Raw genomic sequence first — 13,249 nt, 5'->3', positions numbered from 1 at the left:
GGGGCGTGCAGGAGGCACGCGATCAATGATTCTCTCTCATCCCTGATGTTTCTCTCTCGCTCTCTCCCTTTTCCTTCCTCTCTGAAATAAAAAAAAAAAAAAGCAAACATGACAGAAAGTTTTAGGCATTCATTAGTGATAGTAGATACTTTTTGTTGTATTATTCTCTTCTTTGTCTCAACTTAAATTTTTTCACAATAGAAAACATTTCATATGTTCATCACTGTTTAAAATTTTTCAAAAATGCTGTTTTAAATAGTGTGTACATACAAGGAGTTGTAACACTGCACATCTCAACAGTACAAGCAACATGGGCAGCCTGTTTCCCATTTGGCTCTACTAACACACGCTCTTCACCAGTTACCAAGTCACATGGCACACCCTAGGATGACAAAGAAACCTGGAATTACTTTCACTTTGAAAAGAAATTTTGAATGTTTGATAAAGTATTCTCACCATTATGATCAAATTTATTTGTCAAATAGCTGAAACAAAATATTCCCAATCCTTTAACAAATATTTTTAATAAAAAATAAAAGCTGAAATCTTACTGTTTGTGACAGCATTTTATTACAAAACCTACATAAAACTTGGAAACACCTCAAGGCAGCTAAATTCTCAGGTAACAAAAGCATGAGAAATTATAGGAGTTTCACTTTTTAACTTTGTATGTTTCTATACTATTTCAGTTCATTAAAATAAAATGAACATGATTTCTAAATTCAAAAATATTATAAATAAAATTTAAAACTGTACAGTCTTCCCAATATAATTCCTTGAGAAGGACCAATATCAATGCTATGGTGTATCAGAGTGATCAACCACCCTGGTTTTCCCAGGAATGAGGTGTTCCCAAGGGTGAAGGACTTCTGGTGCTAAATCTGGGAAACTCCAGGCCAACTGGGACAGCTGGTCTCCCCAGTGGCCTGAAACTAATCATGAGGCAACATCAGACATATCCAAACTGGGTGACAGTTGACAACACAACTGACCTGTAGTCATCTTCCAAAACGTAAAGGTTATGAAAGACAAAGGAAGACCAAGAAATTGCCTCAGATTAATAGAAACTAGAGATATAAGAATGAAAAAAGTGTGAGTCCCTGAACAGAACCTGGAGGTGGGGGCAGTGAGGGCAAGGGGGAGTATTGTTATTGGACAATTGGCAAAACTTGAACATAGAGTATGGATTTAATAATAGTAGTCTATCAATACCAAATGACCCGCTTTGGATAAATATCCTGCGGTTATATAAAGAAAGTCTTTGTTCTGAGGAAATACTTTTTAAGTATTTATGGATAAAGAGATAATTATGTATGAAAATTACATAAATTATTCAGAACAAAAAAATAGAGAATACAAATTACCTACCAAAACTGGTTTATCCCACATTATACTCATAATAAAACAATGAACCAAACGTTAGCCCATTTAGTAAAACGATGCCTTAGACCACAGGGCATTCAGGCCTTTTCAGGTTTGAAAAGGTGGCTTCAGTCTATCACTGGTTCTAGTTGATAGTATCAGAGGGCCAATCTAACAAAGGGCAAATTAAACATCACAACAGAGTGGTGGTTAACTCTGAGGGGCAACGGAGGGGTTCACAGAGTTTCAACTATATCAATATTTTATTTCTTAAAAAAGGAAAATAGAGAATACAAATTACCTACCAAAACTGAAATATCACACATTACAGTCATAATAAAACAATGAACCAAATTTTAGCCCATTTAGTAAAATGATGCCTTAGACCACAGGGCATTCAGTCCTTTTCAGGTTTGAAAAGGTGGCTTCAGTCTTTATCATTGGTTCTAGTTGATCGTATCAGAGGGCTAATCTCACAAAGGGTAAATTAAACATCACAACAGAGTAGTGGTTAACTCTAAGGGGCAAAGGAGGGGTTCACAGAGTTTCAACTATATCAGTATTTTATTTCTTAAAAAAAGTAAATAAAACAAGTATGGCAAAATGTTAGAATCTGACGGGAATTGGGTAGTGAGTTCAGATTATTTGCGTTATTCTCAGCATATCTCTGAATATGTGAAATACTCTGTAACAACATATTTCATTCATTCTAATACGCACATTATTACAGGATTTATCTTAACAATTGATGGCATGTCAGAGTTCACTTGGCAGTACTTATTTCTCAACTGTACATAAAATAATGGCACATCTTACAACTGATGGCTTCTTAGGTGCAATGAAATATGGCAATTTTTGTTAATGAAGGGCATACTACATATGCACTCCACCCTCCCATCTTCCTTGTTACCCAATCCACACACACAAAATTAACAAGGAGCAAAAATTTGATAATATACTGACCTCAGCATTACTTGTTATTCTCAGCATATCTCTGAATATGTGAAATACTCTGTAACAACATATTTCATTCATTCTAATACGCACATTATTACAGGATTTATCTTAACAATTGATGGCATGTCAGAGTTCACTTGGCAGTACTTATTTCTCAACTGTACATAAAATAATGGCACATCTTACAACTGATGGCTTCTTAGGTGCAATGAAATATGGCAATTTTTGTTAATGAAGGGCATACTACATATGCACTCCACCGTCCCATCTTCCTTGTTACCCAACCCACACACACAAAATTAACAAGGAGCAAATATTTGGTAATATACTGACCTCAGCATTACTCTTTTCGAAGATCTCATGTGCCAGTAATTTTAAAGGACCACAATACACTCCAGATTTTGCTGACAAGTATTTCTGGATTGCATGGTAAGTCTTTCCACTGTTTGTGGGGCCTGAATGGAATATTACCTTCCGCTGTATGGCTCTGGCTTCTGGGTACCTAAAACATAAGTAGGCAAACAGCTTAACCTTATTAATTTCAAAACCCATCTTGGCAAAGTTCCCAATTGAAAAAAATTCTAATGAAACATTCTCTTAACATTTACAAGGTAACATCTTTTAAAAAATTAATGACACGTGTCATATTGACACTAAAATAATGACTGCTTTCCAAGAATGACATTTACTAACTAGAGGACAGAAAAATCCAAATGCAAATTAATTTATTGGATAGTTTTACCACTGTACAAATCCTTTTCCCTCTGCAGTTACTTAAAATAAATGTAAACTACTATTAGCTCCATAGGTATGTTCACATCACTTCCACAGCTCTCAACACGTGACATTATAAGCAAATATTCCCAGGCTTCTGAATTTCAGTGTATACAGTATAATGACTGAGTCTTCTGTTTCTGGCCATGATGAGTGGTACTGGACTTGCCCTCCCACCATAGACAAGTACAAAACTGGACAAAATATATGCAGCAGCTGCTTGGGGACATGGACAATAGGCAACGCAGGACGGCAGGCCCAGAAGAAGGGAACACTTGAGATGAGCCCCACTGCACCCAGTAGGGAATAAGGAGGTGGAATCCAAGCAGAGTATGATGGTCCCACTGAGCTGAGCAGCCGAGACCAACTTCTCCGTGGCTGAAGCAGCTGAAAGTTAAAGAACAGAGTGTGGAAGGAAAAAGGGTGCAGTAAAGAGGGGGCCTTGAAGCCTGTGTGGGAGCTCCCTGTGGGCCCTTGGCCCAGGGCTGGGCTGAACGTGGGCAGCACCCAGCAGAGAATAGCTTGCTAAGGGTCTGAGCAGACAGTCTCAATGAGGTGGCAAAGTACTAGGAGACACTGGAGTTCTGCCACAGTGGTTATGAGAGAGCTCATTACCGCCCCAGCCACTCAGCAGAGACACCGGAAAGGCCACACCTGAATGACAAGGACAACACCCTACCGTGAGGGCTACTGTAGATGTGCAGTGATAAGTCTTAAAACCGAGCTGGCAGGATAAGGGGAGACAGCAGTTTACTGCCTGCCAGAATTAACGGCCTTTTCCTAGGGGAAACACAATCTAGACTCCTCATATCTTACCATCCAGAATATAATTTAAAAAAATAATAATCTCCCAAGATTAGAAACTGAAAATTTCAAATCCACAAATGAAGAAACTAACCAATTAGGAGGTATTCTTAAGTCACTGATTTTACGTAGATCATCCTTACATTCCAGCACAGGAAATATCTGTTTTGCATGTCTCAAGAAAAACGGAAATAAATCATCCACATGAGCTGGAAAACAAAACACTGCATTAACAGGTGCAACCTACGTGTCAGCCATAACTACCCTGTTTTCTTAGTGAGCTAGGTTTCAGGGACATTACCAGGTTAAAAAGAAAAACCCTGGAGCAAGGAACGCTACCCTTTTCTGAGATCTGCTTTGTCTTATATGCGCCTCCCAATTTCACTTATATTTCCTATGAAAAGAGAAAACTGGTTGCCATCCACCATGTTCTACTCATCCAATGCAAGCAGGTTAAGGTCAGCATTGGTGAAAGTTAAATTAAAAAATAAAGAACCTAGAAATATACATTAGAAAGAAGGCCTGTGGTTCAAGAAATGCAAACACTGGTTAAACTACAGAGACCACTGTAAAACATGAACAAGACTGATTTCTCAGCAAGAAGTCTCCACACCTTAGTGGCTCTGAGGGTGAGGCTGTGGCCCATTCTGCTTTGTATCCAGGTTCCACCTCAGTTCGTGGCACAGAGCAAAGGTCTAATAATCAAATACATTTAAAATATATATATCAAAACCAAGCTGCCTATGGGAACAAAATAATGACGGTCTTACTTTTTTCTTTTACGGCAAGAACTCTGTCCTGATGCAGTAAAGAAACAGTGGCAGAAACAGATGGAATCTGCTATGCATTAATTCTACCTTGTATTAGAGTTCATCCCACTGGGGCCCATATTAGCACATAGTGAAGAGCAGATGGTAACAGATCAAACTTGCCTCCAGTCTAAGACATATGGGGGATGTAATAACTAGCTCAGGAACCCTATATAAAAGCAACAGGACCCAGACAGCCTCCTATGCAAGCACTAAATTATTTACAGAAAATGTTAAGAGCGCCTATTTTACACAAATAAACCCCGACTACAGAAATAAACATGAAGGAAATAGGAAGTATGTTCAACAGAATTTTAAAAAATCTCTATAAACACTTGCCTGCACTGAAGCAAATATCATTCAAAATAATGTGAATGTCCACATCCAAGGAATGAGACTGCAGGATATAATTTCTAAAGCTTATGAAAGCTTGATGGAAGAGACGAGCTGCAGGAAATACAAAATCAAAATAGGTAGGGCTTAGTTTTCATCTCTTTTGTCACTTTAAAAAGTGCATATACACATCACACCTAATTAATCAAAGTGTCCTTTTTTTTGCTTTATCAGATCTGGGCCAAAATTGAAATCCTAGCACAACATGAAGGAAAGCTAAACACACAGCTCTCTGCTATATGTCTGGCTCACCACATACGTCTTGCCCATCTCCTGCTCAGATAGAAGCAGACATCAGGGACATCCTCCAATGACAACTATGTACGTACTAGAGGCCCAAAGCACGAAATTGGTGCAGGGGACGGGGGGAGAGCTCAGCCCGGCCTGCACCCTCTTGCAGTCAAGGAGCCTTCGGGGGATGTCCGACTGATGGCTTAAGCCCACTCCCTGCAGGCAGTCAGACATCCTTAGCTCTGCCCCAGAGGTGAGAGAGGCTACCACCACCACCTATGCGCTCGCCAGCTGTGAGCCCGGCTCAGGGCTTCTGGCTGAGCAGCACTCCGCTTGTAGGAGTGCACTGACCACCAGGGGACAGCTCCTGCGTTGAGTGTCTGCCCCCTGGTGGTCAGTGCACATCATGGCAACCAGTCATTCCACCATTCTGGTCGATTTGCATAATAGCCTTTTATTATATAGGATAGGATGTCCAGGACACACAAGTGCTACACCATACTCACAAAGCTATAATCTAAAAAGTAATAAAATATCTCAAATAGAATGTCATTAGCATTACCATCGAGTCCATAATCAGCACCCAGTTTCTGAATTTCTTTCCTCTTGTAAAACTGGTCTAAGATCTTCTTTACTTCATCTGGAAGAAAACATATCAAAATTTAAAATTTGTTTAACATTTGTTTCCCAAATAGAGAAATGCCTAAAAAAACAAAAGAAACCTGAAGTCCTAACACTCAAGGTGGCAGTCTACTGAATGTTGCAAGAACTTAAAGGTTTTATTTGGTCACAAGCTCTTTTTCACTTAATAGTGAGATGGAACGCCTAAAAAATTATAAAGTCAAACCAGGCAACATTCCTGTTCCACTGCAGAGGAGTAAGCAAGGTGCTACAGGGTTGGACACTGCCTCCAGCCTCCATCAGGCCACTTGTACATAACCATGTTCTACTCTGTCTACTTACAACCACTATGAACATCTAACAGTGAGCAGCTAAAAGGTATCTAGAAAGACAACCAACACTACAAGGGCCAGACCAATATGCTTTTATGCAAATAACTAGAGGAGCCAGGATGCCCAGCCTATGTGGCTCAGTGGTTGAGTGTCCACCCGTCAACCAGGAGACCACGGTTCCATTCCCGGTCAGGGACATGCCTGGGTTGGGCTTGGTCCCCAATGGGGGGCGTGCAGGAGGCAACCAATCAATGAAGCTTCTCTCCCATCCATGTTTCTCTCTCTCTACCCCCCTCCCTTTCGCTCTCTCAAATCAGTAACAACATGTATGTCAATCAATAAATAAGAGAGAAAATAAAGCACCCAGGGATGGTCTTTAACTTGAAGAAGAGGGCTTTAGGGAGAACAAGTGATACTTATTTTGTTCCCGATGGCATAACTAAAGTCAACGGGAAACGAGGGAAGCAGATTTCAGCGGAATTCATACAAGAGCTTCCTAACAACCAGAACAGCGAAAAGGGGCTGGCTCACGGGAGTGCCGGCTCCTTGTCCATGAAAAGTACTCAAGACTTAATGACCGCGTTTCCAAGGCGATGGCGGAGAAATCACTGTGCTGCGGGGGAGGTCGAATTAGATGCCTGCCAAGCAACATGCCACTATGAATCAATAACATCTTAAGTATTTTATAAAAATAATGTATATTAATCAAGCTGAGACTGTACGGTCTTTGGACATGTTAAAATATCACCGCATTATTCTGTAGAGAGAAACATTTTACTGATCCAGCCACACACTGCATTCCTGGGAGGGTGGTAGGCAAGCCGACAGCCATGAGCCGATAAGGATGCTGGGCACAGCCGGGAAGACAGGACCTCAGCCCGTGACCTTTCCTCTCCGGCATATGGCTGGTCAGGAGGTTCAACCCCCCCGGCCCGTTCTCATCCCTGCTCATGAAGACCGGACCCCGTGAGCTTTCGTATAATGGTCATTCGGTGGACCCCCCTGGGACAAGCAACAAAGGACTGAGGGGGCCTTTGGCGACTCTGGGGACCTTGCAGGACAGACACCCCCGCCGCCCGGCACTCACTCTTGTCCAGGGGCCGGGTGAGCTCGGCCCCCACGTCGCCATCCGCGCTGGGGCCCTGAGGTTTCACCGTCAGCGGCACAAACAGGGACGTGTTGGGGGCTTTGGAACCTCCGGACGCAGATCCGCCGGGAGCCGAGCCCACAGCAGGGCACACCGGGGAAAGGACATGGAGAGCGCAGGTCTAACGAGCGCGGTGCCGCGGCGAAGGGACACGGCGTTGGCGGTGACGCACACGGCCGGCGCCTGCTCCCCGGGAGGACCCAGACCCAGCACGGAGCTGCCCAGGGAAACGCTCGATCAAAAAGAAAAAGTGCCTGCAGTCAGATTGCTCAAAACGGGGAGGAAAAGATTAGGCATGAAAACTAGAAAAGATACGTTCTTGTTCTCTCTCTCTCTCTCATTAGATATTGAGGCCAGGTTTCTCTAAAAAGAAAAGGATCAGGCACCTTTGGGGAGGTCACAGATGCGAGGAGGGGCCTGCGGGGGTCACGTGACACAGCCTGGCCCGGCTGCTTTGAGAAGCACGTGGGCAGCGCCCTGAGCGGCTCCGTCGGGGTAGACGGAGGAGCAGCTCCCTGTGCTGTGAGCGCAGCTTGCGAACCGCAACGCTCTTACAGAGCATTTCCCCAGGTTTCTTGTATTTGCACGTTTTCTGAGTAGCATTAAAGAACATAACTTGATCTGCCCTCCAGGAATGCTGCCAAGGTACTTCTCCGGCGTAGTTTCTTAGGTAAACTCCTTGTATGGCACGTGTGTAAGCGCTTACACATCATGCTGGCTGTTTGTGTACATCATCCAAGCAGCCGGTATGTCACAACTGCGTAGCAAAAATAGGTCCTCTGCACCCCGGCCAAAGTTTAGTTTCATTTGCATTGGCCGGATACTGTCATGAGGTGGTAACATATTAAATTCAAAATATGCTGTTAGATTTTCCACCTTTCAATTATACTTAAAAAATTAGCGTCTTGCAACTTGAAGGAATGTGTCGTGTAATATGCGAATATTGTGTCAAGTAAAATTCTAATAACTGGTTATGTGCTTTTGATTCACAGAATACTTTTTAAACAGTGTGACACGAGTATTACATTTGGACCCATACATTTCCCTAAAGGACATCTTTAATTTTATAATCACTAGGCGAAAATAGGTTTAGCAGTTTATTCAGGTATTGAGTGTGTATAGTAAGCACTAAGTATACCAAACAAAACAGACTGAGCCCTTAAGAGGCTTAAATCCTTGAGTTCAAGTCTTTTAAGTGCGGTAAAGCAGAGTCCTGGAGGTGTGCACAGGCACGCCCTGGCCGCACAAGGAACCATCTTTGCCTGATAGATGGAGATGGTGTCAAGCCCGCTTGGCCAGGAGAGCCTTACTAGAAGTTAGCTGGAGTGCACAGAAGGTGGGTAATTCTCTAGAGTCTGGAAAAACTGGAGCTGAAGGTGTTTGTAATAGGCAATTTAAACTTCATCCTGGAATCAAATCATGACTTTAGGTAGGGGAGTGACGTAAGAAGTATGCTCATTGGAGAGCCTAAGAAAGGATGCATTATACATATTTAATGATTCATTTTCTTCATTTGCTTTGTGTAATTGGAAACTTAAAAAATGTTACATTCCAATCCAGACTAGTAAACGCCCCTTATTTCCTTTATATACAACAGATTCAGCTAAATATAAAAGGAACATAATAGAAGACTACTGACTCACATTAGAATTGAGTATTCCAACTACTTCATCCATACTAAAAGGTTCCAGAATATGCCACTGTAGCATAAAAGTTTTAAATATTTGAGTTCCTGAAGTCCCAATCTGCCTAAAAGCAGAGCCTCCCAAAAGACTCTATCATAAATCTCTTTGGGGAGCAAGCAGGGGAGTTTAATTCAGCACCAGACAGACCTAAATAGATTCTGGCACAAAACCATACTATCTATTTTCCTAAGAACCCATGTATTTTTCCTAAAGTCATTTGCTTTCCCATGTCCTTTCTCCCCCCAAATACTACGAAATTATTTGTAAGTGTCCTTTACCCCCCTTTCCCCTTATCAATTAGATATTTAAGCCCCAAATTTAACCACCCCTTTAAGTCACATTTTCATAAATTCCCTTATACTCAAATCTGTTTTTTCTCCTGCTGATTTGTCTGTCAGTTTCATTAGCAGGCTCCCAAACAGATGTTAAAGGTTTTCCTCCCCAATTCAAAACAATGAAAACTCTTCACTTGTGAGAAAAATAACTATTTAAATGGTTCAGACTATGGTCTGGGTAGCTCTTTTTAATGCTTATGTCCAGGCCCCTGAAATTCTGATTTTAGTGGTCTGGGTAGGATCTGGCATGGTTATTTTCAAAAACTACTTAAGTGATTTAAACATACAGCCAGGCCCTAGCCGGTTTGGATCAGTGGATAGTGCATCGGCCTGCCCGGGTTCTATTCCAGTCACGGCACATGGCCAAGTTGCAGACTCGATCCTCAGTAGTGGGTGTGCAGGAGGCAGCTGATTAATGATTCTCTTTGATCACTGATGTTTGTATTTCTTCCTCTCCCTTCCTCTCTAAAATCAATAAAAATATATTTAAAAACAAACATGCAGCCAGGATTGAGAACTTCTGGATTAGAGATTGTACTCTATGAAAACACAAATTTCTTTTCAAGTTTACCTCAGATTAACTGGCCAGCTTTTTACTCAATTCACCAAGTACTAAATTCAAATTTTTATTTTTCAAATTGGTTCTGCAACAAAGTCAAGCAAAGTGAGTAAGCATCCTATTGTTAGGGGCAGAAACAGAATAGTGGAGACTAGCTGTAAGAAATGTTAATCATGCTTTTAACTGTGATTGTCCTGTTTTGATTAAAGAAAGCACATTCTAACCTGGCTGAAAGTTGTACATCCTATAACCATTATACCTTGCCTACTTACTTCCCATGCTGTGATTTCTACTTTCCCAAGTAATCTTTGTCCTTCTACCCAATATAAGTAGCTGGCTTATGGGGAGGGGTAGACCAGACTTTTGTACGTGACCTGCTGCTCTCCCATACTGTCAGCATTATTGGAATAAACGCTCATATATGATTCAACCCTGTCTCTGCTTAATTGGCTTAGTGGAGGCAGCCTGGACCCATTGGTTATCCAGTTTCTCCATTTGACAGTGTTTTAAGCCATCTAATTAACAACTTTGTGTAGCTATTTAAAATTGAAACCAGTATTTATAAAAAATTTAAATTTTCATAATTATAGCTTCCTGAACTGTTGAGCAATCTGACAATGAGAAGAGATCTGAGAAAATAATTATTTTAATCATTTAAAGCAATTCAGTATCTGTTTCAAATTCTTTATTATACATCATGGTCACAGGATTTGAGGCTGGATAAATACAATTGGTTTTCAAATTTTCTGTGAATATTTTCTAGATTACTTCATGCAAGTGACCATGAGAATATTTGGCATTTTTAAATTTTGAAACTCTGAACAGGCACTTACATGAAAGGGAAATATGACCATTTACATATATCCACAGTTAAAACAGATGCTCCAGCGCATGGTACATGGAACCTTTTGCCAGAAAAGAAGCTGGTTACTGACCATTTTATCAAAGTGCCATCGTAGTAAAACAAGTTTAAAGAAATGTAATTTGGATTAATTAGCTTACTCATAAAGTAAGGTTAACTCACAAGACTTGCACTGAAGTGTATAAAATACATTGGCACAAAAACCAATGAATCGTGTGGAGTAGTTTCACACAACAGCTCCGTTGTTTTAGTCCCTACACCCATTTAGTGTGTCTGAGATCAGACCTTAGGCACATGACTGCAGCTTTTTTACAGACTTTGAACAAATTACTTGAACTTAGTATTAACATTTAAACAGAGCGGGTGAAATTTAAAGCTGAGTTTGAACAAGCCCAAGTTCCAATTTAACAAAAATGATATTGTCCCAGATCTGGATAATGATAAGCTCATTAACAGGTCCACCTGAATCACCCCCATCCTCAAATTCTCCCCTTCAAAGGGAAGAGATTAGTGAAGTCAAGAAAATTATATTTGTATATATGTGGTAAAAAGATTCCTTAAATTAAAAAAAAATTTTTTCAAAGTATTAACAGAAAAATTATAGAGTTTTAACAAATTCTAAATGTCAACATAGACTCAACTCCACATTGCAGAAAACATACAGTGTACCTGCTGGATAGTAGTAGCAGAATGGTTACTTCTCATGACAGAAAAAAAAGGCTGTAATAACATGCCACATAATTTCTGCAAGGAAAAAATGAATACTTACCACAGAACACTTCAAAGAATAAAATTCAGGAAGCTTTGGAATGGTAGACTCAGAAGCACCTACAGTGAAACATTCCATTTGCATTTCTCAAATACACATGTAAGAACACAAATGTAGTACTCAAAAATATTAAGATGCCATGTTTTAAATCTCTGTAGGATGTAAGGGCCACTCAGGTTTTCCAATTTTATTTGAACACAAAGTATTTAATTTTGCATGTAGAGGATAAGAGGTAATTATTGGCATGAAAAAGGAAAAGAAACTGGTTTACAATCAACATTATGCATAAAGCAAGCAAAATTACAAATACCAGCCTACTCATGAAAACTTTAATGTTTATACTGATGGATATATGAGTGCTTACCATCAAAGTGTGCAGTAAAAACAAAACAAAACGGCAGCTTAAGAAAGTTCCAGTGTTTCAAAGAAAGCACTTTTTTAAATGTAGTACATGTAAGAATGTTTAGTTATATCATAAAATAAATGCAGCGCTGTAAGGTAAAGGAAGACTATTATACATGGACTTTTGGCCTTCCCCCTGCTTCATGCTGCAACCATCTTTGATCAACTGAACTTAATCTCAACGGTTCTAAGAGTTTTTATTTTTATTTTTTTCTCCTGTTCAGTTCACATTTCAGGCTGTTCAGGAGATGCCTGTGATTCTGGTGATTCAAATCGCTGGTGAAAGTTTGTTCTCTGTTTCCTCAGTTTTTCAGGAGCTTTTCTCCATAAAATGATCTCCTAGTAAAAGAAATACAAGATGCCAACAAATCAATGTTCTCATATTATGCCTTAAATTTTCATCATGAAAATGCTGCCATTTCTATTTTAACCAAAACAAAATGAAATCTGTCCCTACTAAAGCCCTGATTGACCTACTTTCTTATAGTTCTAATCTTGGAATGTCCTTTCTGCCAACTCTGCCCCCACCAGCACACATGTACATCACCACCACCAATCCAATCTGGCACAAAATTCTAGCTACTACTGATTAAAGAATAAATCTCTTCTTTGGTTTGCTGTTCCACCGTCCTTATCCAAGTTCAAGCCCTGTCATTTCAATCTTAGATACTAAAATACCTTTTGGTAGATCAATGCCTCACTTGCCTGAGGCTCCTTTCTAACTCATCCTTCCTATCACTACCAGATTAATCTAAAACAGTGCTTGGATTGCGCTTCAATAGTTCTCAGGCAACCTACAGACAACCTCCAAGCAGGCTTTCAAGGTCCTCCAAAATTATCCAATGTACCAACATCACTCCCTTCCCTCTCTAGATCCCCATCCCCCACCAGCCAAACTGAGTTACTCTCTGCCTCCAACACACTACAAATAAGCTTGCCCTTATCTTCCTCTATATATTCTTCAACACTCTATGCCTCAGCCTATCTAAATCATACCCTAACCAATCTATCCTGAGAGCTCTTCTCTTCTGAATTCCTAAAATTGTTTTCTGCATAAAGTCATGACAGGCTGTTTTGGGGTTGTTTTTTTAACCAACATCAGAATTTAAACATCCAAATGAAGGCCCATGGGAAGCAATATACTTATTCAGCAGAGCCACAACTGATTTGGAAATTGGAAATTTCATGTAATCTATTTTAAAATTTA

General features: G+C 40.3%; 2 protein-coding genes across 3 annotated transcripts in view; both read right to left on the bottom strand.

Annotated features, from left to right (window-relative positions):
• SUPV3L1 (Suv3 like RNA helicase) overlaps window positions 1–9,106 on the bottom strand; it is a 33,341-nt gene extending 24,235 nt beyond the window's left edge. The window contains exons 1-7 of the mRNA XM_006761000.2: window positions 9,074–9,106; window positions 7,371–7,551; window positions 5,893–5,970; window positions 5,046–5,153; window positions 3,992–4,106; window positions 2,653–2,821; window positions 271–382 (exon numbers count right to left, since the gene is read on the bottom strand). Of these exons, the coding sequence (XP_006761063.1) occupies window positions 271–382; window positions 2,653–2,821; window positions 3,992–4,106; window positions 5,046–5,153; window positions 5,893–5,970; window positions 7,371–7,551; window positions 9,074–9,106 (796 nt within the window). The remainder of the gene's footprint in view (window positions 1–270; window positions 383–2,652; window positions 2,822–3,991; window positions 4,107–5,045; window positions 5,154–5,892; window positions 5,971–7,370; window positions 7,552–9,073) is intronic.
• A 1,573-nt stretch (window positions 9,107–10,679) lies between these two features.
• Window positions 10,680–13,249, bottom strand: part of VPS26A (VPS26 retromer complex component A) — a 33,620-nt gene continuing 31,050 nt past the window's right edge. For both annotated transcript variants that reach the window (XM_006760926.2, XM_015562128.1), the window contains one exon: window positions 10,680–12,381. In XM_006760926.2, the coding sequence (XP_006760989.2) occupies window positions 12,268–12,381 (114 nt within the window). In that variant the 3' untranslated portion in view covers window positions 10,680–12,267. The remainder of the gene's footprint in view (window positions 12,382–13,249) is intronic.

The sequence above is a fragment of the Myotis davidii genome, unplaced genomic scaffold (genome assembly GCF_000327345.1).
Source record: "Myotis davidii unplaced genomic scaffold, ASM32734v1 scaffold134, whole genome shotgun sequence".
NCBI classification, from domain to species: Eukaryota; Metazoa; Chordata; class Mammalia; order Chiroptera; family Vespertilionidae; genus Myotis; species Myotis davidii.
Note: the sequence above shows the minus strand (reverse complement) of the source record. Positions and strands in the feature narration are given on the sequence as shown.